The 26,341-nt window shown below is 46.9% G+C and overlaps 1 protein-coding gene across 1 annotated transcript; it reads right to left on the bottom strand.

Annotated features, from left to right (window-relative positions):
- Positions 1–276: 276 nt before the first annotated feature.
- On the bottom strand, positions 277–24,125 carry FBXO40 (F-box protein 40). The gene is made up of 4 exons (XM_040339180.1): positions 23,803–24,125; positions 15,764–15,838; positions 6,205–8,109; positions 277–840 (listed from the first exon to the last, which is right to left on the bottom strand). The coding sequence occupies exons 2-4, from the start codon at positions 15,764–15,766 to the stop codon at positions 640–642; spliced, it is 2,109 nt and encodes a 702-aa protein (XP_040195114.1). The 5' UTR covers positions 15,767–15,838; positions 23,803–24,125; the 3' UTR covers positions 277–639.
- Positions 24,126–26,341: the final 2,216 nt, after the last annotated feature.

Genomic DNA, 26,341 nt, shown 5'->3' on the forward strand with positions numbered 1-26,341 from the left:
AGATCCGACGGTGTAACACAAGTTACACCTGTCGGATCTTAGGGCTATCTATGCGTATCCTGATTCTATGAATCAGTCGCATAGATACGACAATCGTATCTCAGAGATACGACGGCGTATCAAGAGATACGCCGTCGTATCTCTTCTGTGAATCTGGCCCAGGGTCTGCAGGTACACAACAGAGCTGGGCAGCATTAGTAGCAGCACTTCACACTGAGATATCAGGACACAGCACAGGACTAAAACTTCAAGGGACAAGGGAATTTAAACTGGGATAGTTGGCAATTATGAGGCAGCTGCTTTTAGTCCCCACAACAATGACAGGGCCCAGGGCAGCCGCCCCTTTTGCCCTGCATTAAAGAGGGCCCTGCACGCTCTATATACCTTCATTATGGCCTTTGGAGTAATGCCAAGCTGGGGCAACCTGGAACATGCAAGTTCTCCAGAACCTATATTGGTTACAAAGTGTACTACGACTAGCCTTTCCACAAATTATATAAATGTCCTCACATTGCTGGGCTTATCAAACCCTAATGAGTGTCAGCTCTGGAGAAAAATGTGTGGTGGTTAATTTGCTTTGAACTCTAAAAACAATCTTTATCCAGAAGCTCGGTGATGGTTTTCATACGAAGCCCCCGTCTACAGCTTTGTTCGAAGGTTTAGAAGGCTGTTCTTCTTCTCCTCCTCCTTCTGAGAGGCGTACAAGCTGGGCAGCTGGAATGGCTCTTTCCTTCTCTCCGGGGAATTGAAAGGACAGGCCTTGAGGTGTTCAGACATGGAAGAGATATCATCGAAGATCCACCGATGGACCGGAGAGAAGAGGCTGCTGAAGTTCCAGACCTGGAGGAAGACCAGAGAGCAAAGGTGAGGAATTGGGCTTGGAGGTCAGCTACAACCCTAGAACCTTCATTATACGCCTTACCAAAAGTCATATTAGGACCACCACCAGATCAACACCCTACGTCTGTAAGTTCCAACATACGTTTACAAGCAGCAGTTCCAAAGTGAAGAACAAGTTTGCCTTTTCATTCAACTCTTTCAATAGCCCATCAAATTCCATTTATTCACCCAACTGGGAGAGCTGGGAAGCAGTGGCGGTTCGTCCATAGGGGGCGCTGGAGCGTCGCCCCCTCTGGCTCTCGCACAGCCACTGAAATACATAGAGTCATGCATTGCATGAATCTATGTATTTTCGCCGCTGCCGTCCACTTTTCAGATGGCCGGATGCTGAGCGCCGGCCATCTGAATAACGGCAGCTGGTTGGCTGTGTGGAAGTGCCTATCAGAGCCAGCGTACCGATAGGCTGTAGTTGGCTTCCTGAATGCTTATCCTCGGGACGTACCGGCGGTGCGTTCCTTGGATAAGACTGACAGGCGTCTCAGCCAATCAGGTTCACTGGTTCTGGTTACCGGTAACCTGATCGGCTGAAGCGTCATCGAGGGCGGGACGAGGGACATCGAGGGACGGTAGAAGCACGGCTGACCCCAGAAAGGTAAGTGCCAGGCGGGGGGGGGGGGGGGGCATTTTACAGGTCACAGTGGCAGCATTTTACTGGGCACAGTGGCTACAATTGCTGGGCACAGTGGTAACAATTGATGGCACATACAGGTCACAGTGGCAGCATTTTACTGGGCACAGTGGTGACAATTGCGGGGCACAGTGGCTACAATTGCTGGGCACAGTGGTAACAAGTTTATAGGCACAGTGGTAACAATTGATGGCACAGTGGTAACAATTGATGGCACATACAGGTCACAATGGCAGCATTTTACTGGGCACAGTGGCTACAATTGCTGGGCACAGTGGTAACAATTGATGGCACATACAGGTCACAGTGGCAGCATTTTACTGGGCACAGTGGCGACAATTGCGGGGCACAGTGTCTACAATTGATGGGCACAGTGGTAACAATTGATGGCACAGTGGCGACAATTGATGGGCACAGTGGTGACAATTGATGGGCAGAGTGGTGACAATTGATGGCACAGTGGTGACAATTGATGGCATGGCATAGTGGTGACAATTGATGGCACAGTGACTGCGTTTGATGGCATGGCACAGTGGTGACAATTGATGGCACAGTGGCTGCGTTTGATGGCATGGCACAGTGGTGACAATTGATGGCACAGTGGCTGCGATTGATGGCATGGCACAGTAGTGAAAATTGATGGCACAGTGGCTGCGTTTGACGGCATGGCACAGTGGTGACAATTGATGGCACAGTGGCTGCGTTTGATGGCATGGCACAGTGGTTGCGTTTGATGGCACAGTGGCTGCGTTTAATGGCATGGCACAGTGGCTGCGTTTGATGGCATGGCACAGTGGCTGCGTATGAAGGCACAGTGGTTGCGTTTGATGGCACAGTGGCTGCGTTTGATGGCATGGCACAGTGGTGACAATTGATGGCACAGTGGCTGCATTTGATGGGCACAGTGAGGCTGCAATTGTTTTTTTTTCCGTTTGCGCCCCCCCAAAAATTTTAAGCACCAGCCGCCACTGCCGGGAAGTCCTCAGGGTCTGTTGTATGCAATAAATTAGTCCACTTTACATTTGATTCAGGCTTGATTCACACTTCTGTATTTCGGTGATGTGTGTGTTACACATTACATCCATTGCTGTGTTGCAGTGCCATTCATTTTGAATAGTACCCCACTGCACTAAGACAGGGGTCCAGTAGCGGTGCGTCCATAGAGGGCGCAGGAGCGCCGCCCCCTCTCGCTCCTGCCCCGCCACTGAAAACAATACATAGATTCATGCAGTGCATGAATCTATGTATTGTCGCCGCTGCCGCCCACTATTCAAATGGCCGGCCCCCTGGCGAGAGCCAGGCATCTGAATAACAGCAGCTGGTTGGCTGTGGAAGTGTCTGAGGGCTGTAATCGGCCCTCACACAGGGTGTGCGTTCCTTGGTTAACACTACAAAACAGATTATAGCCCACACTTGCAAAAATGACATTTATCCTGCAAGGCTAGTTAAAAACACCTGAACCTATTCAAAAATACGGGGGTTTGGTCACACTATATGGTCATATAGTGCTAAGCCCACTTACTGTGACAAAGCACTATGGCCTAGATTCACAAAAGAGATACAACGTCGTATCTCTGTTTTAGGGTCTTCCTAACTATGCGACTGATTCATAGAATCAGTTACGCATAGTTAGCCCTAAGATCCGACAGGTGTAATTGAATTACGCTGTCGGATCTTAGGATGCAATACCTCGGCCGCCGCTGGGGGGAGTTTGCGTCGTAAACCAGCGTCGGGTATGCAAATTAGTAGTTACCGCGATCCACAACGGTTTTTCGCGTTCGCTACGTCGCTGCTAGTCTAGTTTCCCGTCGCAAAGTTAGTCGTCGTTTTTGCTGCCCTAACTTTACACAGCACACGTATGTGCTGTATAAAGTATGGCCGGCGTTTCCGCGTCGAAATGTGAAATTTTTTTGTCCTTGCGTAAGATGTCTGGGAATACGAAAGTACGCTACGCACGTTGCTGTTCGAAAAAATGACGTCACTTCGCGCAAAGCACGGCAGGAATTTCAAAACGGAGCATGCGCAGTAGGTCCGGCGCGGAAGCGCGCCTAATTTAAATGGCACACGCTCCTTTGAATTACGCGGGCTTACGCCGGAGGCCGCCAGCGTAAGTTTTCATGCAAGTGCTTTGAGAATCAGGCACTTGCGATGAAAACTTGCGGCGGTGTAACGTATCTACGATACGTTACACTGCCGCGATTCTACGTGAATCTGGGCCTATATGACCATATAGTGTGACCAAACCCCCGTATTCTTGAATATGTTCAGGTGTTTTTAACTAGCCTTACAGGATAAATGTCATATTTGCAAGTGTGCGCTATAATCTGTTTTGTACTGTCTTTGGTCTTATAGCAGCAACATCTTAGATGTATAGCATTTTTAGGGTGTGCCCCCCAAGTATGTTTTTGTATTTTGTATAGACTCTGACCAGGTTTCTTGGGCTGGAGCACCCCTCCCCCTCTTCATTACCTCACATTAGTGGCCACCAGTGTATAGGAAGGATCCCTTCAGTTCTCCCATATAGAGGAGTTTATCTCCCAAGGATGAGACACAGGTTCTTCCATTCTATTAACATGTTAGGACCCACTAATTCCGGGTTCCTTGGTTAACACTGACACGCATCTCAGCCAATCATGTTCACCGGATCTGGTTACCGGTAACCTGATTGGCTGAAGCGACATCGAGGGTGGGACTACATCGAGGGATCGTGGAGTAGGATCCGAGGATGGCTGACCAAGAAAGGTAAGTGCCAGGTGGACGGGCAATTTGGCAGCATTTTAGGGGCAAACAGGCGGCAATTGATGGGCACAGTGGCGATAATGGCATGGCACAGTGGCAACAATTGATGGGCACAGTGGCGACAATTGATGGGCACAATGGCAACAATTGATGGCACAGTGGCTGCGTTTGATGGCATGGCGCAGTGGCGACAATTTTATGGCACAGTGGCGACAGTTTTATGGCACAGTAGCGACAATTGATGGGCACAGTGAGGCTGCAATTGATGTTTTTTTTTTTCGTTTGTTTGCACCCCCCCAAAAATTTTGAGCACCGGCCGCCACTGCAGGGGTCTCCAAACTTTCTAAACAGAGGGCCAGTTTACTGTCCTTCAGACTTTAGGGGGGCCAGTCTGGGGTCATTGGGAGGAATTGTGCCCCATCAATGGTCTCAATGAAAAGAATTGTGCCCCATCATTGACAGGGCCGGTGCTACCACTAAGCAAACTAGGCAGCCACATAGGGCACACTGCTGCCTAGGGCGCCCAGCCACTGTGGTTCCTACTCTCTTCTCTCTGCAGCAAACAACTAAGTCTCATCATCAGCAGGCAGCTGACGCTCCATTCCCACATAGTGTTAGAGGCATTGGCAGGGCAAAGAGGGTGGAGTGGCAAAATGAGCCTTTGCCTATCAATCTGATGCTATAACCACTCGAACAAAGCTGTTGGAAGGCAACATGAGTTAATCTGGAATTTCGCTTCCTAGTTCATACAGCCAGATGACCCCAAGTTGTAAGGACATTCAAAGCTTGGAACACAATCTGCATAGCAACAGGGCTTTTCTCCAGCCCACCTGGTGTGCTAGAAGCTTTAAATAGATTGATGACAAAGATGGCCTAGGGCACATGGACTGCAATACTGTCCCCAGAGGCCAAGTATGGCAGGACTGTCAGTAATATAAGGAGAATTGTCATGTGAAAGCTGATTGGTACAAAGCAAATGGGACTGGCAATGGGGGGAATTTGAATGAGTGAGTTTTGTAAAAAGGATTGTTGCAGAGAATTCTCTCTCTTCGCTGAAAAGCCTGCCATGAGTCTGTGTCTCTGCCATCTTGCTGGGACTTTGCTCTGACTGCTATTTGGGCCTGAGCCATGCAGCCCACAGAGGCCTACAGAGGCCTAGCTCTTTTTCATCTGAGCTAAGCCTGCAAGGTTTACCTAGAGTAGGGGATAAGTAGCTTTTATTATTAATATTATTGTTATAGACTTTATAGATATCTGTTATTAGTATATGACATTCCTATTTTTAAAGAAAATAAATGTAACATGCGTCTGTCTTCATAGCTAACATTATATCATTAGGCCTAGCATACTCTGATAGATTAGTCTAGCAATAAAGGGACATACAAATTAATACATACCGTATTTATCGGCGTATACCACGCACTTTTTTGCCCTGAAAATCAGGGCAAAATCGTGGGTGCGCGATATACGCCGATACCCGCTTGCCGCACTGTGTTTGAACCACTGCGCCGACATATACCGAGCGCAGTATACTCGGGTATAGTCGGGCAGGCTTGGCTCCTCTCGCGGTCACGTCCTGTGCGTCCTGTACGTCCTTTACGCGAGAGGAGCCAAGCCTGCCCGACTATACCCGAGTGTACTGCGCTTGGTTCGAACACAGCGCGGGAAGCAGGGATCGAGCGGGGAGGACACCACGATGGCCGCAGAAGGACGCCGGACCGGACAAGGCCGCCGATAGACGCGATGGACGACGGGCAAGACACTGACGAGGGGCATCCAAACTGTAAGTATTTTTTTTTCCAGGAATTTTGCTTCAAGTTCGGGGGTGCGCTCGATACGCCGGGGCGCGTTATAGCCCGATAAATACAGTATATGCAATAGCTATATAAGTTCAGCAGAGTGTATAATATTGCAGTTTTTACTTCAAAAACCCTTACCTTTTTTCGACACCTCCATGAACTTCCGCCGTGAGAGTAAGTCTTCTTCTCCCAGAGAAGATGGACCATCCCCCTCTCTTGCAATAACGAGGCACAGACATCTCTCATAAGGGAAGAGGCTTGAGACAGCTGGCAGAGACTGAAGCTGTCCAAGAACCCAGCGATGTGTTGTAGGACCTCAAGTGGAAGGTTGGAGAGGGAGTCTTTGCTCTTTCCTCGATTGCTCCTTGAAAGGTTGGGTCTTACTCCCTCATACAAACTACAGTCCATCAGTGGCTTCACTGCAAACGTCTTGAGTTGTTTGCTGTAGATGACCCGTGACTTCACCCCCGCAGGACGAAACCGATTTTGCATGAAGGTGCAGCCCAAGTAGGAAAGTGGGCAACGTTGCTGGAACCAGCCATTAAGGCTCGACTGGATGTCACAATGGGCATTTTTGAAATGTGAGGAGAACTCATCTCTACGAAAGAAGAGTTGGCACGAGAAGGTAAAGGATGAATTACTCTTGTTATGTCTGCTACATACACTCTCACTCAGGATATCCAGTTTAAGACCCGAACGTCTCATTTCCTTCTCTGTCATAATATCCAATAAAACAGTTTTTTTAGTGAAAAGGTCTTCTTGACCAAAATTATAAGTTTGAGTTCCAAAATCAATGAGCAGCCCATCTAGGGCCTTCATCTGTGATACCTCGTGACCTTTAAGCTCCCTTTCAAGGGCACACATCAAGATCGTGTCAATAGTCTTAGATTGCGACAAGTCTTCTTGAGGGAGGCCTAGGTCAGATGTGTCCACCAATTTCTCAGCTCTCTCCTTCCTGTAATTTTCTTCCCCGAGTTTGGCTCTACGGCCACAGTAGCTTGTTGGTACTTTAAAGGTGCACACAGTCTGTACCGTCTGGGCTTCCAGGTTTCCATACACAAAGTCCTTCTCTCTGGGAGTGCATGCATCCATCTGTCCAAATCGGATTAGCATGCGGCCATGATGCACGATGTACATGTTGTAGCTGCCGCAATCCATTTCTGTTTTCAGTCTGTCCAAGACCCCCTCTTGCCATGGAGCAAAGCCAGACTTTTCCGATAGTTCCCTATATCTTTTCTTGCATTCCTCATCGTTTTCCTCCTCATTACTTGGATTTTTCCCTTCGTTTGCATTGGGATTACCACCTGGTGCATGGCTGGCTCCAGCTGATGTACTGGTGCTTTGATCTCCTACTTTCTCTAGATATTCGGCTGCTTTCTTCTCTTTGCTAAACATAGTCTCCCACTTGGAAAACTTATCAAAATCTTGGTCGAGTTGACCCCGAGCCAAAGCTTCTCGCTGAAACTGAGTCAGGCCATCGGGTTCCACACTGCTATGGTTTGCTTCATTAGATGAGGGATCAGATCCTCCTACAGCACCGGCCTCCTGGTCTTCCTCTGGTCTTTCCAAGTTTATTGTGTTTTGAGGGTCTTCAGAGAGTTCTGGGAAAAGTTCAGCCATTTTAAGCGATCTAAAGAGAATCTTTTGATCCCGTAGAGATATGGCCAAGTCCAGGCATTCCTCACTTTCTTCCTCCTTCAGAAGATTCTCGTAAAGCGTTGTATCCTGATCCAGATTGGGCCAACGGTTCCAGTCCATGGAACAGCAGACCACACTAGCTGGGCAGATCTTGAGGTGCCTGGCCTGCTTACACCTATTCATGTAGAATGGGCATCCAAAAACTGAATTGAGGCATGGCACCCATTCGTTGGGGCATAACAGCAGATGTTCCTCCTCCTTGCACATATGGAAAGTGGCGCCACAGTGTAAGCGGCAGCTTATCATTATGCAAGAGATGCCAGTGTTGATAGGAACTTGACATCTTTTGCTGAAGCAGTTCTGGCAGTGCCTGTGCTCACCAGGACGAGGCTTTATTGCCTTTCCCTTTAAAAGAAAACACATATTGATAAGTAGTTCAGAGGCTGCCCAACCCCACAAGCACCAGTCCATAAACACTGCCTCCAATAACTCAGTCTAGGGGGATGTCTTTTTGATATTTATTGCTTGAAGAACATTAAACAGGAGAGGGTATTCCAAAACACTGTACAGTAACAGGACAATTTTCCCCAGGAATCTGGCGTGGACAGGGGGGGGGCCAATACAGTGGAACCTCAGATTATGAGCATAATCCGTTCCAGGAGTATGCTCATAATCCAAAGTACTCGCATATCAAAGCGAGTTTTCCCACTGAAGTCAATGGAAATGAAAATAATTTGTTCCGCATTGACTTCAATGGCATTCAATACCGCATGCGACCAGAGGCAGGGGGGTGCCCGAGAGCCTCGAAAACGGGCAAAAAGGCCAGAGGACACTTCGGCTGACCTCAGCAAACCTCGGAAAGTCTTCCTACCCGAGATGTCCTCTGGCCTTTCCGTGCATTTCCGCACGGCGCCGATCACCTAGGATCTGCGACGTTCGGCTCTACTCGGCTCCGGCGCCCCCTGACCTCAGGCCAAAAGCGGTACTGCACTTTGGCCTGAATCGTGCTCGTCTTGCGAGACAACATTCGCAAACCGAGTCACGTTTTTTTAAAATACAGTGCTCGTATTGCAAAACGCTCGTTACTCGCAATCCGAGGTTCCACTGTATTATGAAACCATATGAGAGCAGACTCAGTCCATAGCTACGTCTACCGTGTTTCCCTGAAAATAAGACCTAGCGCTATTTTCTAGGAGAGCTGCAATATAAGCCCTACCCCAAAAATAAGACCTAGTTTAAAATCTTTGTTAAATTCTACAATCCTCTCTATTACAGTAGTATATAATGTACAATGTGTGTGTTTTTGTAATATAATTTCAGGGAAGAGAGCTGCGGCAGGTCCCCGAAGTGCAGATCGGTGCTATAAAGAAGTTTTTTTGGCACAATTATATTACGGAAACACACACATTGTACATTATATACGGTAATACTGTAATAGAGGGGATTATAGGATTTTACAAGCATTTTAACTCAGTTCAGACTGGGGATTCCTGTCAGGCAGGGCAGAGAGGGGAGAGAAGACAGCACATTACATGGTAAGAAAATAAGCCCTACTGTGTCTTATGTTGCCAAAATTAATATAAGACCCGGGCTTATTTTCAGGGGAAACACAGTAACTCTTATATCCAAAAGCACACAGTCACCAGGAATCAATTCTAGGTCATTACTGCACAACTTCCAGCTTCCTCCAAACATGGTCCAGTGATGGAGACAATCCTTCTCCAGATCAGATCTATTTTTGGTGAAGCTGGCTTTTTAAGAAATATTGCTCCAGGGCCGCAGCTCTGCCACAGCTGAGACCTCATATAGCAGCAACTCAGTCCTCCTAGGGCAGAAGTCCCAGAGGCTGTGGAATCCTTGCTACAGAGGGAAAAAAAAACTCTCCCCCAAACTATTTATCACCTCCCCAACCACCTTCTGGACACTCCCCTCCAGGGATGGGCCAGGGCATGATAAAAATTCAGGCTGGTCATTTGAATCTCCCTCTCTATGTTCTGGAAGCTTCTTTCAGAAACATGGGAAAGCAATCAAACTCCCAGCTTGTGAAACCCTGAACAGAAAAGAACAAGCAATTACAGCTCCCTTGAGTACGGAAGGAGCCCAAAAACTAAATTTGCCTAGTATCCTACGCTTGGAGGGTGCTACACAAAGATTTTAGATAACATGGATCTAGCATTAGATATTTTTCATTGTGTGGCATGCTAGGTAATGTGTGTGTGTAAGACTTCCAGCTGCTGTATGTATTTTAGTACTCCCTCTGATAATCAATGGCAATATTTGTTCAGGCATCATTGAGGGTCACCACCAGGGCCGGACTTACCATTGGGCTTGACTGGGCTCAAGCCCATGGGCCCCGCCCAATAGGGGGCCCCCTTTTAGGGGTCCGGAGGTCACCGGAGGTGTTTTATTAAAATTGTTTTTTAAATATATATATATATATATATATATATATATATATATATATATTAATTATATATATTATTATTAAAGGGCCCATAGGTCTCCAGGGCCCCTGGATGGCAACCCCCCTTTTTTTTATATATATTTTTTTTTTACAGAGGTCCCCAGGGCCCCATGTGGCAACCCCCCCTTCTTTATTTATTTTTATAAATGTTTATTTTTTTATTTTTGTTTATATTTTTTTATTTTTTATTAAAAGGCCCAGAGGGGCCCAGGGGCCCCAGGGCCCCAGATGGCAACCTCTCTTTTTTATGTATTTTTTTATAAACGTTTTTTTTATATTAAAGGGCCCAGAGGTTTCTTTTTTCTTTTTATTAAAGGACCCAGAGGTCCCCAGGGCCCCAGATGGCTACCCCCTTTTTTTATATATACAGTACAGACCAAAAGTTTGGACACACCTTCTCACTCAAAGAGTTTTCTTTATTTTCATGACTATGAAAATTGTAGATTCACACTGAAGGCATGAAAACTATGAAGTAACACATGTGGAATTATACAGAACAAAAAAGTGTGACACAACTGAAAATATATTTCATATTCTAGGTTCTTCAAAGTAGACACCTTTTGCTTTGATTACTGCTTGGCACACTCTTGGCATTCTCTTGTTGAGCTTCAAGAGGTAGTCACCTGGCGCAGCACCCCATCACTCTCCTTCTTGGTCAAATAGCCCTTCCCCCGCCTGGAGGTGTGTTTGGGGTCATTGTCCTGATGAAAAATAAATGATGGTCCAACTAAACGCAAACCGGATGGAATAGCATGCCGCTGCAAGATGCTGTGGTAGCCATGCTGGTTCAGTATGCCTTCAATTGGGAATAAATCCCCAACAGTGTCACCAGCAAAGCACCCCCACACCATCACGCCTCCTCCTCCATGCTTCACAGTGGGAACCAGGCATGTAGAGTCCATCCGTTCACCTTTTCTGAGTCGCACAAAGACACAGGGGTTGGAACCAAAGATCTCAAGTTTGGACTCATCAGACCAAAGCACAGATTTCCACTGGTCTAATGTCCATTCCTTGGGCCAGATTCTCAAAGAGTTACGCCGGCGTATCAGCAGATACGCGGACGTAACTCCGAATCTAAACCCGTCGTATGTTTAAATGTATTCTCAAACTGAGATACACTTAAACATGCCTAAGATACGACGGCCTGCGCCGTCGTATTTTAGGGTGCAATATTTACATTGGCCGCTAGGTGGCGCTTCCATTGCGGTCGGCGTAGAATATGCAAATGAGTCCTTACGCTAATTCACGAACGTACGATTGCCCGTCGCAGTAAATTTACGCCGTTTCCGTAAGAGATACACGGCGTAAATATAAACATGCCTCCTACGTGGCGTATCCAATGTTAAGTATGGCCGTCGTTCCCGCGTCGAAATTTGAAATTTTTACGTCGTTTGCGTAACTCGTCCGTGAATGGGGCTGGACGCCATTTACGTTCACGTCAAAACCAATGACGTCCTTGCGACGTCATTTAGCGCAATGCACGTCGGGAAATTTTAGGGACGGCGCATGCGCAGTACGTTCGGCGCGGGAACGCGCCTAATTTAAATGATCCACGCCCCTACCCGGATCATTTGAATTAGGCGGGCTTGCGCCGGGGGATTTACGCTACGCCGCCGCAACTTTACAGGCAAGTGCTTTGTGAATCAAGCACTTGCCCGTAAAACTTGCGGCGGCGTAACGTAAATGTCATACGTTGCACCGCCGCAGATTTGCCCGATTCTACGTGAATCTGGCCCCTTGTGTTCTTTATCCAAACAAGTCTCTTGTGCTTGTTGCCTTTCTTCAGCAGTGGTTTCCTAGCAGATATTCTACCATGAAGGCCTGATTCACACAGTCTCCTCTTACCAGTTCTAGAGATGTGTCTGCTGCAAAAGGTGGAAGAACCTAGAATATGAAATAGATTTTCAGTTGTTTCACACTTTGTTGTTATGTATAATTCCACATGTGTTACTTCATAGTTTTCATGCCTTCAGTGTGAATCTACAATTTTCATAGTCATGAAAATAAAGAAAACTCTTTGAATGAGAAGGTGTGTCCAAACTTTTGGTCTGTACTGTATATATATTTTTCTTTATTTCTTCTTTTTTTGGAAAGGCCCCCCCTCTTCTCAATTTTAGGCGGCAGCACCCCCCCGTCCCCCCGTCCCCGGTTCTCTGCTCCAGGGGGCCCATGCCTTAAGCTGTGTAAGGGGTAGAGTTGCCACCTTTTCTTCAAGCCAAACCCGAACACTTTAGCGGCACAGGGCACATTTTTTTCGTAGTATACACAATATGATTATAAAAGACCTGGGGCACCTTTGGGTGCCTCAAGCAGAGTGGTAATGCAGCGCGCTGCGGCAAACAGTGGGTGTGGCCAAACTGCTCTTGCTGACATCATGGCTCCCCCTCAGTGATGCCAAACCTACCCCCTGACAGCGGCCCGCATCTCCCGAATGGCAACAGATTTTTGTGTGACTACCTCAGTTACTTGGGGAGCCACGGCCCAAGTAAATAAATGTGTCCGGGTTTCAGGCAGACTGAAACCCAGACACAAGATCCCAAACCCGAACTGTCCGGGTGATTCCTGGACAGGTGGCAACCCTAGTAAGGGGCCCGAAAATTCCTGATGGCGGCCCTGCGCATACCTCCCAACACGCACAAATTCTGCGGGACTTTCCCGCACAGACAGCTTATTCCCGCAGTCCCGCGAAAGGGTTAATTTTCCCGCACTGCAAGAGGAGGCAGCACGGAAGCAGGAGGAACCGGAGCGGTGTGTGGAGGACTGTGGCTGCTGAAGGGAAGAAAGCCGACAGCCGGGCTAATGACAGTCTGTGGCCCCCGCTGTCGGCACAGGTGAGAGGCACTCCCCCTCCCGCTCAACAACTGCAAAACCCCCCCAGGAGGAACCGGAGCGGTGTGTGGATGTCTGCTTAAGGGAAGAGAGCCGACACATTCCGTGCACAGGTGAGAGGCACCCCCCCGCTCAACAAATTTAATGCGCCCCCCCCACTCAACAACTTCAATTCGCCTCCCCACCTAACAACAACTATAATGCGCCCCCCCCTCAACAACTATGACCCCCCCCTCGCTCAACATCTTCGACCCCCCCCAATTCTCGGCTCCAGGGGGCCCCTTCAACACTCAAGCCCAGGGGCCCCCACCACCCTAAGTCCTGCCCTGGTCACCACTGAGACTGAGATGCCATCTCAGAGATGACACAATAATGCAAATCCTGGTGCCCGTTCAGTTCTTGGCTGTGCTCATAAATATCAGTCACGTTCATACAGGGCACAACGGCTCTAGTGAGACTGCTATCAGCAGTTTCTAAAGTTTGGAATCTAGGTAAATTAAGTCTAATTGCCGCGTACACGCGATTGAAAATTCCGACAAGGAAACACAGATTTTTTCCAGACGGAATGTTGGCTCAAACTTAAATTGCATACACACGGTCGCACGATCATCAAGAACTCGGTGACGTACAACACTACAAACGAGCTGAGAAAAATGAAGTTCAATGATTCCGAGCATGCGTCGAATTGATTCAGAGCATGCATGGTTTTTTTTTGTGCGTTGGAATTGCATACAGATGATTGGAATTTCCGACTTTTCTTGTCGGAAAAATTGAGAACCAGCTCTCAAATTTTTGTTGTCGGAAATTTCGACAGAAAAAGTCAGATGGAGCCTACACACGGTCGGAATTTCCGACCAAAAGCTCACATCGAACTTTTCTTGTTGGAATTTCCGATCGTGTGTATGCGGCATAATGAGAACACCAGACCAAGTGTAGCAACCTCCTAGTTAGGCTTCTGGCTAGCCTAGGTAAATTTAGCGGTACTGTAATCAGTTGAGCGGCTTGTGATTATTTTGGGCTGTTCTGTGTCTCGCTGGTTGCAGGATTAACTGCTTTCCCCTGACTTTCAGACGGTTCTGGAATGTAGAGGGCTGGCAGAGTCAAATAAGCATCCTGAATAGTTTATGTTGTCCCAGCCAATCCTTGAGGGAGGGTGCCCAGTAGGTGGCTGGGAGGGAGCATAAATAGTTTGAGGCCTGAAGCAGAGGGGTTCTTGTCCAAGAGAAGAAGATCCCAGCCTGAAGGGATGTTGCCCTTCTGGGCAGTATAGCTGTGCTTCTTCATTCGCTGATCGAGGTTCCAGATGGGTCATCTGGGGGGGCCTATTCTACTGAAAGCGGTAGTTCACCCTCACTGGCTTGATTTTACCATCGAGACAGGCATTGTGGCGCGAGCTACAGTATGCCTGTCCCGATTTTTTTAACCCCGGACTCACCTTGTAATCTGACATCGTAGATTTCGGCTCCCGCGGGAAATGGGCGTGCCTATGGAGGGGGAGGATGATTGACGGCCGGCCCTGGCACGTCACTCTCCCCGAAGACAGCCGGAGTAGGTCTCGGCTCTTCACGGCGCCTGCGCACAGGCTATGCGCAGGCGTCGTGAAGAGCCAAGCCTATTTCGGCTATTTCCGGAGAAGCGTGACGCGCCAGAGCCGGCCGTCAATCATCCTCCGTCTCCATAGGCACGCCCATTCCCCGGTATCTTCGATCTACGCGTACAAGGTGAGTACGGGGGTAAAAAATTCGGGACAGGCATACTGTAGCTCGCGCTACAATGCCTGATTTTAGGGTAAAAGAAAAAAAAAAATGTTTTTTCGTTGATAGGGTGAACCCCCGCTTTAACTTTGCTGGAGCTGATCAAGGATTTCTTCTTGGGAATGAAGAGCCCACAGGAGACATGTCTGGCTGATAATGGAAGGAGGCATCCAAATATCTAAGGACAATTGTGAGTATAGAGATCCCAGTGACTGTGTGCTACTGCTAACCCTCTGGAATTTGGGTCAGCCTATGCATAGGAAGGCCATACACGGTGCAAATGTATTTCCTGCAACCAGTATTCCCCCCAGAGAGTGTTGACAGGGGAATCATCAATTTTCCTAGCAGGGGGTGGGAAGCCAGAGAATCTGACAGGCATGTTGTCAATCGATCAACTTGACCATTAACAGGTCTTTAGGAAGTGGCCGAGATTCAAACCATGTATGGCCTGCCTTAAAAGTGGACATTCCTTATGGTGTGCCTGTGTAGCCCGGTACATCTGTGCAAGATGGAAGGAGAGGAGGCGGTACATCTGTGCAAGATGGAAGGGGAGGAGCCGGTACATCTGTGCAAGATGGAAGGGGAGGAGCCGTTACATCTGTGCAAGATGGAAGGGGAGGAGCCGGTACATCTGTGCAAGATGGAAGGGGAGGAGCCGTTACATCTGTGCAAGATGGAAGGGGAGGAGCCGGTACATCTGTGCAAGATGGAAGGGGAGGAGCCGGTACATCTGTGCAAGATGGAAGGGGAGGAGCCAGTACATCTGTGCAAGATGGAAGGGGAGGAGCCGGTACATCTGTGCAAGATGGAAGGGGAGGAGCCGGTTTAAGGGTATGAAGTCTCCTGAGAGTTGAGATCATCTAATCAATAATTAAAAGTATAGGTTGCGTTCCCATTCCAACAATCCAAACAATAGATATGTAAGTTATAGATCTTTTCATTTTTTTTCATGTTTGGGGTGTTATCGGGCCTGTGATTTATTGTAGAACTGGGGATCTCCAGTATTACTCACCATTATGAAGGGGGTCAGTCTGGGCCCAGCGCTCTGATGGTTGAGGGTCAAAGAATTATCCTCCAGTCATTAGTGCTGGGATGAGATAAGAAGAAGGGAATTAGGAAAATCTGACATTAAACAATCGCTGTGATTCATAAAAAAATATTGCAGGAAACAAAGTTGCAATTTCAATTAAAGGATCTTGTAGGAAAATAAGACTCTTAAAGAATGTTATAGGGCAGGGGTCTCCAAACTCTTAAAAACAAAGGGTCAGTTTTTGTCCTTCAGACTAGGGGGGCAGACTGTGGCCAGCGGGAGTGGAAAAAGTCGGGGCATCAGTTGGAGCAAACAATACCCCATCGTTGGTGTCATTGGTAGGAATTGTGTCCCATCATTGGTGTAATTGGTAGGAATTGTGTCCCATCATTGGTGTCATGGTGGGAATTGTGTCCCATCATTGGTGTCATTGGTAGGAATTGTGTCCCATAATTGGTGTCAGTGGTAGGAATTGTGTCCCATCATTGGTGTCATTGGTGTGAATTGTGTCCCATCGTTGGCGTCATTGGTAGGAATTGTGTCCCATCATTGGTGTCATTGGTAGGAATTGTGTCCCATCATTAGTGTCATTGGTAGGAATTGTGTCCCATCATTAGTGTCATTGGGCCCCATCGTTGGTGTCACTGGTAGGAATTGTGTCCCATTGTTGGTGTCATTGGTAGGAACTGTGTCCCATCATTGGTGTTATTGAGAGGAATTGTACGCCATCATTGGTGCTATCGGTAGGAATTGTGTTCCATCATAAGTGTCATTGGGTCCCATCGTTGGTGTCATTGGTAGGAATTGTGTCCCATCGTTGGTAGGAATCGGTGCTCTCTGGCGCCCCCCACCTCTGGCCGCATTCGGTATTGCATACCATTGAAGTCAATTCGGAAAACAAATTATTTTCGTTTCGATTTTTCAATGGGAAAACTCGCTTTGATATGCGAGTACTTTGGATTACGAGCATTCTCCTGGAACGGATTATGCTCGTAATCCGAGGTTCAACGGTATTACTCATTAACTATGGATGTCGGCACCATCTAGTGGTTATAATATGTTATTTCCTGATTTTATTGATTTTATTTATTACAGCATGCCTCCCAACTTTTTGAGATGGGAATGAGGGACACCTATCAGCAAAAGTATGCAGGCACAGGACACGCCCCCTTAAAGGAGAATTGTACAAAAAACAAGATTGTTTTTTTTTTACCACTACTATACCTTTATATTGGCTTTTGGAATTTACAAATGTAGCAATTTAGAAATCAGATGAAAGGTTTAGCACTGGGAAGCACTTTTTGATCGATAAAAAGTGCATTTTATATACATCTATATAGACCAAAATGAGGGACAAATTACGAGGAATGAGGGACACAGGGACATTGCTCCAAATCAGGGACAGTTAGGAGCCTTGTTACAGGTACTTATATAGCACTGTCACTTTACTCAGTGCTTTACATATAAAGTATATTGTATATTTACATGAGTCCCTGCCCTCAAGGAGCTTACAATCTAAGGTCCCTAACTCACATCCATACATACACATACTAAGGACAATTTAGATAGGAGCCAATTAAAGGGGTTGTAAAGATTCATGTTTTTTCACCTTAATGCATCCTATTTTCGTTTCTTCAACAGTTCGATATAGATAGGAGATTCGACATGACGCCGACAATAGCAATCTGTGTCTATCGAACCTGTGGTCGAATGTGCCTAACATTAACTCTATTAGTCCAAGATAATTCTACATGGAGAGAAAAGATACGACATGGAGAGAAAAGATTCGACATGGAGAGAAAAGATTTGACATAGAGAGAAAAGATTTGACATAGAGAGAAAAGATTCGACATAGAGAGAAAAGATTCGACATAGAGAGAAAAGATTCGACATAGAGAGAAAAGATACGACATAGAGAGAAAAGATATGACCTAGAGAGAAAAGATTCGACATAGAGAGAAAAGATACGACATAGAGAGAAAAGATTTGACATAGAGAGAAAAGATTCGACATAGAGAGAAAAGATTCGACATAGAGAGAAAAGATTCGACATAGAGAGAAAAGATTCGACATAGAGAGAAAAGATACGACATAGAAAAGATACGACATAGAGAGAAAAGATTCTACATGGAGAGAAAAGAGATGACATAGAGAGAAAAGATACGACATAGAGAGAAAAGATTCTACATGGAGAGAAAAGAGATGACATAGAGAGAAAAGATACGACATAGAGAGAAAAGATACGACATAGAGAGAAAAGATTCTACATGGAGAGAAAAGAGATGACATAGAGAGAAAAGATACGACATAGAGAGAAAAGATACGACATAGAGAGAAAAGATTCTACATGGAGAGAAAAGATACGACATAGAGAGAAAAGATTCTACATGGAGAGAAAAGATTCGACCTAGAGAGAAAAGATTCGACCTAGAGAGAAAAGATATGACCTAGAGAGAAAAGATTCGACCTAGAGAGAAAAGATATGACCTAGAGAGAAAAGATATGACCTAGAGAGAAAAGATACGACCTAGAGAGAAAAGATTCGACCTAGAGAGAAAATATACGACATAGAGAGAAAAGATACGACATAGAGAGAAAAGATTTGACATAGAGAGAAAAGATACGTCATAGAGAGAAAAGATTCGACCTAGAGAGAAAAGATACGACATAAAAAGAAAAGACACAACATAGAGAGAAAAGATATGACATAGAAAGAAAAGACACAACATAGAGAGAAAAGATACAACATAGAAAGAAAAGATACGACATAAAAAGAAAAGACACAACATAGAGAGAAAAGACACGACATAGAGAGAAAAGAAATGACATAGAGAGAAAAGATACGACATAGAAAGAAAAGATACGACATAGAGAGAAAAGATACGACATAGAGAGAAAAGATACGACATAGAGAGAAAAGATACGACATAGAGAGAAAAGATACGACCTAGAGAGAAAAGATACGACATAAAGAGAAAAGATATGACCTAGAGAGAAAAGATACGACCTAGAGAGAAAAGATTTGACCTAGAGAGAAAAGATTCAACATTATAGAGACAGTGTTGGGGTAGACCAATCGACATGAACAACGAAGATTCGACGAAGCAGCGAAAAACATACAAACGTTGAATCTGTCATTGAAGGCTTATGGTTTCTGTCGAAAGTTCTAAGAAGATGACAATGGTCCCAAAAATGTGTCAAAAGTGTCCGTCATAATGTCGCAGTCACGATAAAAATTGCTGATCGCCACCATTACTAGCAAAAAAAATAAAAATATTAATAAAAATGCCATAAAACTATCCCCCATTTTGTAGACGCTATAACTTTTGCGCAAACCAATCAATAAACGCTTATTGCGATTTTTTTTTATTTACCAAAAATATGTAAAAGAATACGTATCGGCCTAAACTGAGGAGAATTTTTTTTTAATATCTTTTTTGGGGGGAATATTTATTACAGCAAAAAGTAAAAAATATTGCTTTTTTTTTCAAAGCTGTCGCTCTATTTTTGTTTATAGCGCAAAAAATAAAAACCGCAGAAGTGATCAAATACCACCAAAAGAAAGCTCTATTTGTGGGGGAAAAAGGACGCCAATCTTGTTTGGGAGCCGCGTCGCACGACCGCGCAATTGTCAGTTAAAGCGACGCAGTGGTTAAAATGAAGACTGTCATTTTCTTTTTTTTTATAATGAAGACTGTCATTTTTATAGGAATATACGGCATCAGAAAACTCATCCTTCCTTGTTCTGGAGACAGGAAACTTCCTCTTTATTGGATACTTTGTAGAGGAGTTTATGTCACGTCTCTCCAGTGTTGTGATGAGTCATCTCTGGACTTTACAGCAGGATGAAGCTTCCGTCGGAGATCAGCACCGGGGACATCTGATATCTCTGCTAATCATCAGACTTCTAATAATTGATAATGATCCAATTGATCTGCGGTTGGATGTGACCTCTGCTGGTTGCTCTCACACTGATCGATTTCACCTTTGTGACCTTGAGGCCTGGCTCACACGTCGAGCGTCTCCAAGTATTTCCCTGCCTTTTCCAGCGCTGGACTTGGGAAATTCTCGCTCTTATCGCAGCGTTGTGCGCCGAGGGCATCGGAAATAAAAATATCCAGCAAGAGGCAAAGTGACATACGGGATCGGGACAATCAAAGTTCTTCATGTCTGGGAACATTTACAACATTATTGATTCAATGGGGTTGATTTACTAAAGGCAAATAGACTGTGCAGTTGCTCCAGAGCTTAGTGAATGAGCAGAAACTCTGCTGTCTTCCATCATCCAATCCTGTGCAAGCAAAGCTGTTTTTTTTTATTTCCTTGTACAGTAAAACCTTGGTTTGAGAGTAACTTGGTTTGAGAGCGTTTTGCAAGGCAAGCAAAATGTTTTAATACATTTTATTAGGGTTGTCCCGATACCACTTTTTTAGGACCGAGTACGAGTACCGATACTTTTTTTCAAGTACTCGCCGATACCGAATACCGATACTTTTTTTTAAATGTGTCCCCAAATGCAGCCATGTCCCCCCACATATATCCAGCCATGTCCCCCCACATATCCAGCCATGTCCCCCCCATATCCAGCCATGTCCCCCCCATATCCAGCCATGTCTCCCCCATATCCAGCCATGTCCCCCCCATATCCAGCCATGTCCCCCCACAAATGCAGCCATGTCCCCCCCATATCCAGCCATGTCCCCCCCCATATCCAGCCATGTCCCCCCCATATCCAGCCATGTCCCCCCCATATCCAGCCATGTCCCCCCCATATCCAGCCATGTCCCCCCCATATCCAGCCATGTCTCCCCCATATCCAGCCATGTCCCCCCCATATCCAGCCATGTCCCCCCACAAATGCAGCCATGTCCCCCCCATATCCAGCCATGTCCCCCCCCATATCCAGCCATGTCCCCCCCATATCCAGCCATGTCCCCCCCATATCCAGCCATGCCCCCCCCATATCCAGCCATGTCCCCCCCCCATATCCAGCCATGTCCCCCCCATATCCAGCCATGTCCCCCCCCATATCCAGCCATGTCCCCCCATATGCAGCCATGTCTCCCCCCATTTGCAGCCATGTCCCCCATTTGCAGCCATGTCTCCCCCCCCATATCCAGCCATGTCCCCCATATGCAGCCATGTCCCCCTTACCTGCATCCCGCCGCATCCCCGCTGCCGCCGACTGCTTAATACGCGCGGGGAACATCACAGCTTTCATTTGAATAGCTGTAATGATTCGCGCCGCGCTGCGTATAGACACTCCCCCTTTGCTCGGCATTGGACAATTCACCCGAGCAAGGGGGAGTGTCTATACGCGGCACGAATCATTACAGCTATTCAAATGAATGCTGTAATGTTCCCCGCCCGTATTAACCAAGTGGCAGCGGGGATGCGGCAGGATGCGTTGGCGGCGGCGGGGGGGGGATGGGGAATATTCTATTTTGGTATCGGGGGTATTTGCGGGAGTACGAGTACTCCCGCAAATACTCGGAATCGGTCCCGATACCGATACTAGTATCGGTATCGGGACAACCCTACATTTTACCTTGATATACAAGTGATGTCTTGATATAAGAGTAGCGTCATGTCACAACTGAGTATAAAAGAGAAGAGAGGAGCCTCTAAGTGTAGCGACAGGGCCGCAATCAGGGGGGTACAGGCATTACACCTGTAAGGGGCCAAAGGTCCCCCGTTTTTTTTTTTTTTACCCCCCCCCCCATTTAAAAGAAAAAAATAATAAAAAAAAAAATTTTTTTGTCTGACGCCCCACCTTTAACTACTTGACGACCAGCCGCCGTCATTTTACAGCAGCAGCTCGGCTCCCCTGCGCGAGAGCCCGTAGCTATAGGTCGGCTCTCGCGCAGGCCCCCCGCTCGCCCCCGACTCCCGTGCCCGGCGTGCACGATCGCCGTCGGGCACACACGCGATCGCTCGTTACAGAGCAGGGACCGGGAGGGAGAGAAATGCTGATCTTCTGTTCATACAATGTATAAACAGAAGATCAGTCATTTCCCCTAGAGAGGCCACACCCCCTACAGTTAGAACACACCCAGGGAACATACTTAACCCCTTCCCCGCCCCCCCCAGTGTTAACCCCTTCCCTGCCAGTGGCATTTTTATAGTAATCCAATGCATTTTTATAGCACTGATCGCTATAAAAATGCCAATGGTCCCAAAAATGTGTCAAAAGTGTCCGATGTGTCCGCCATAATGTCGCAGTACCGAAAAAAAATCTCTGATCGCCGCCATTACTAGTAAAAAAAAAAATATTTATAAAAATGCCATAAAAGTACCCCCTATTTTGTAAAAGTTATAACTTTTGCGCAAACCAATCGATAAACGCTTATTGCGATTTTTTTTAATGAAAAATATGTAGAAGAATATGTATCGGCCTAAACTGAGGAAATTTTTTTTTTTTATATATATATATTTTTGGGGGATATTTATTATAGCAAAAAGTAAAAAATATTGCATTTTTTTCCAAATTGTCGCTCTATTTTTGTTTATAGCGTAAAAAATAAAAACCGCAGAGGTGATCAAATACCACCAAAAGAAAGCTCTATTTGCGGGGAAAAAAGAACGCCAATTTTGTTTGGGAGCCACGTCGCACAACTGCGCAATTGTCAGTTAAAGCGACGCAGTGCCGAATCGCAAAAAGTGCTCTGGTCTTTGACCAGCAATATGGTCAGGGGGTTAAGTGGTTGACTTGCGGCAGGAGAGAGAATAGAAGACTTGACTTTACTTGTTTTGTTCGTCAGCACCACAACCCCCCCCCCCCACCCACTTATCTCGTGGCAGGAGAGAGGAGGCCCCCCCCCCTTTCTCTGCTCCAGGGGGGCCCTGCCTAAAGCTGTGTAAGGGACCCCAAAATTTGTGATGGCTGCCCTGTGTAGCAATATGGTTACATTTAATGAAGGTACAACATTTAGCAACTTATTGCTACACTTTAGAAAAGGGATTTACTAAAACGAGTGCACACGGAATCTGGTGCAGCTCTGCAAAAGTAACCAATCAGCTTCCAGGTTTTATTGTCAAAGCTTAACTGAATGAGCTGAAGTTAGAAGCTGATTGGTTGCTATGCAGAGCTGCACAACGGTTTTAGTAAATCCCCCCCCACCCCCCATGGTGTACAGATATAGGCCCGGATTCACAGAGAGCAAGGCGCACATTACCCTGCTGTAGAGTAACCAATGTACGCTACACCAACGCAGCGCAGAGAGGCAAGCAATGCATTCAACAAGCCAGTGCTCCCAACGCTGCACCAGCGTGGCGTGGAATTCGAAGGCGTATGCCGGCGTAGGTGGAAGTGGGCGTGACCCAGGCAAATGATGGGCCGAGCGCTAGACAGATAGTATCACGAACTGCGCATGCGCCGTGACGTGGACGCATCCCCCTGAGCCTGCTCACAACCACGTCGGAACAACTGCCTAAACTACGCCGGATCACTGCGTACGGCGTGAACGTAACCTACGCCTAGCCAGACTCACGTCCAATGTAAAATACGCCGGCTTGTGTTCCCTGGTGCAGACCTTTTCATGTCTGCTGCTGGGTTGCACCTCCTTTATGGGGAATAACTTTACGCCGGACGTACAACTTACGCGCACCTCGCGTAGCCTGCGTCGGGCGCACGCAGGTTCGTAAATCGCCGCATTTCCCTCATTTGCATGTTTGAATGGCTGATCAATGGGAGCGGCACCATGCGTCCAGCCTAAATGTGCGCCCACGCTACGCCGGTGTGTGCAAGCTACGTCGGCGGGGTGTAGCCTGGTTTTAGGCGCATATTTGTTTGTGGGTCTGGCGCACAGATACGACGGCGCACATTTGCACTTACGTCGGCGTAACTTGTTATACGTCGGCGTAAGTGCTTTGTGAATCTGGGCCTATAAGTTTAGTATTGTATTCCCAGCTCTCTAGACATTTATATCCCGCTTGGCAGTGTAGCCTTACATTGAGTGTGGCACTACAAGTCCCAGCAGCATCAGGAAGCCTGCAGAGTGCCGATATTGTGGAGGACTTACCTGGGATTAGCTGGGAGGGTGACCCCGTCTTGTGGTGGTCTGTGAAGGCCCCCGTGCTGTGTCGCAGAGGACTCGTGTCATGTGGTCGGTTATATATAGACAGTTATGGGCAGCAAACCCAACTGAGCTATCCTCACACATCTGCTGTCCTTGTTAGTGTGTCCCACACAGCACTCCCACCTTAAAGGGGAACTCCACTTGTATCCCTCTTCGTCTCTATTACCCGTCTCACACTTTATTTTGCTGTAGGGTACAATCAGTTGTGTGTCATCTGGTATGGAAGAAACCTAATTTGGTTGAAAAATAAATAAATAAATAAAAAACAAATAGATGCACAGGCCTGGTTCGCACTTTTGCAGGTTTTTTTGTGTGTGTTTTGCAGAAACACACTACAGTCCATTTAAAGGGGGTTGTAAAAGGCAGAAGGGTCCAGATTCTCGTAGAATCCCGCAAAACTGTGCGGGCGTAACGTATCTCATTGACGTTACGCCACCGCAAGTTTTACAGGCAAGTGCTTTATTCACAAAGCACTTGCGTGTAAAGTTGCGGCGGCGTAGCGTAAATCACCCGGCGCAAGCCCGCCTAATTTAAATTAGGCTGGTAGGGGGCGTTGTAGTATTTAAATTAAGCGCGTTCCCGCGCCGAACGTACTGCGCATGCGCCGTCCGTAAAAAATCCCAGGGTGCATTGCTCCAAATGACGTCGCAAGGACGTCATTGGTTTCGACGTGAACGTAAATGGCGTCCAGCCCCATTCACGGACGACTTACGCAAACGACGTAACTTTTCAAATTTCGACGCGGGAACGACGCCCATACTTAACATTGGTTGCGCCTCATATAGCAGGGGCAACTTTACGCCGGGACAAGCCTAACGTAAACGTTAGTGTGTCCCACACAGCACTCCGACCTTAAAGGGGAACTCCAATTTTATCCCTCTTCGTCTCTATTACCCGTCTCAGGCCCCGTACACACGACCGAGGAACTCGACGTGCCAAACACATCGAGTTCCTCGTCGAGTTCAGTGTGGAAGCCTGGTTGCGCCTCATATATCAGGGGCAACTTTACGCCGGGACAAGCCTAACGTAAACATTGTATCTTTACTGCGTCGGCCGCGCGTACGTTCGGGAATTTGCGTATCTAGCTCATTTGCATACTCTACGGGGAAAAACTACGGAGGCGACACCTAGCGGACCAAAAAAAATTGCATTTAAGATCCGACGGCGTAAGAGCCTTACGCCTGTCGGATCTAATGGTTATCTATGCGTAACTGATTCTAAGAATCAGTCGCATATATACGACGGCTCAGATTAGGACTTACGACGGCGTACATGGCGCTGCGCCGTCGTAAGCCCTTTGAGAATCTGGGCCAAGGTTTTTAATCTTAAAGCGGAGTTCCAGGCTTTTTTTTTGTTTATTAACCGCTTAAGGACCAGCGCAACGATATACATCGGCACAATGGCACAGCTGGGCAGATGGACGTACCTGTACATCCCCTTTAAGACGCGGCATTTTGGGCACGCGCGCCGCAAGCTCAGTGAGTCCGACCGCGGTTCCCACGGACTCGATGTCCGTGGAGAGATCTGCGATCGCCTCACGGAGAGGAAGAATGGGGAAATGCTAAAGTAAACAAGCATTTCCCCAGTCTTCCTAGTGACAGGACACTGATCACAGTTCCCTGTAATCGGGAGCGGTGATCAGTGTTGTGTCACACATAGCCCATCCCCCCCTACAGTTAGAATCACTCCCTAGGACACACTTAGCCCCTTCACTGCCAGTCACATTTACACAGTAACAGTGCATTTTTATAGCACTGATCGCTGTATCAATGACAATGGTCCAAAAATGGCGTCAAAAGTTTCCGATGTGTCCGCCATAATGTTGCAGTCACGATATAAAAATCGCAGATCGCCGCCATTACTATTTAAAAAAAAATTATTAATTAAAAATGCCATAAAACTATCCCCTATTTTGTAAATGCTATGGGCCAGATTCACAAAAGAGATACGACGGCGTATCTCCTGATTCGCCGTCGTATCTCTGTGATCCGCCCGTCCTAACTATGCGATTGATTCATAGAATCAGTTCCGCATAGATAGCCCTAAGATCCGACAGGTGTAATTGAATTACACTGTCGGATCTTAAGGATGCAATTCTAGGCCGGCCGCTAGGTGGCGAGGCCATTACGGTCGGCGTAGAATATGCAAATGACTAGTTACGGCGATTCACGGACGTCCGCGATGCCCGTCGATCTAAATTTACGTCGCTTCCATAGCGATATGCGTCGTAAAGTTAAGGCTGCCTCCTAGGTAGTCTAAGCAATGTTCAGTATGGCCGTCGTTCCCGCGTCGAAATTTTAAATTTCACGTCGTTTGTGTAAGTCGTCCGTGAATGGCGATGGACGCCATTTTTCGTTAACGTCAACCCAATGACGTCCTTGCGACGTCATTTAGCGCAATGCACGTCGGGTAATTTGACGTACGGAGCATGCGCAGTACGCTCGGCGCGGGAACGCGCCTAATTTAAATGGTGCCCGCCCCA

The sequence above is a fragment of the Rana temporaria genome, chromosome 2 (assembly GCF_905171775.1).
Source record: "Rana temporaria chromosome 2, aRanTem1.1, whole genome shotgun sequence".
NCBI lineage: Eukaryota > Metazoa > Chordata > Amphibia > Anura > Ranidae > Rana > Rana temporaria.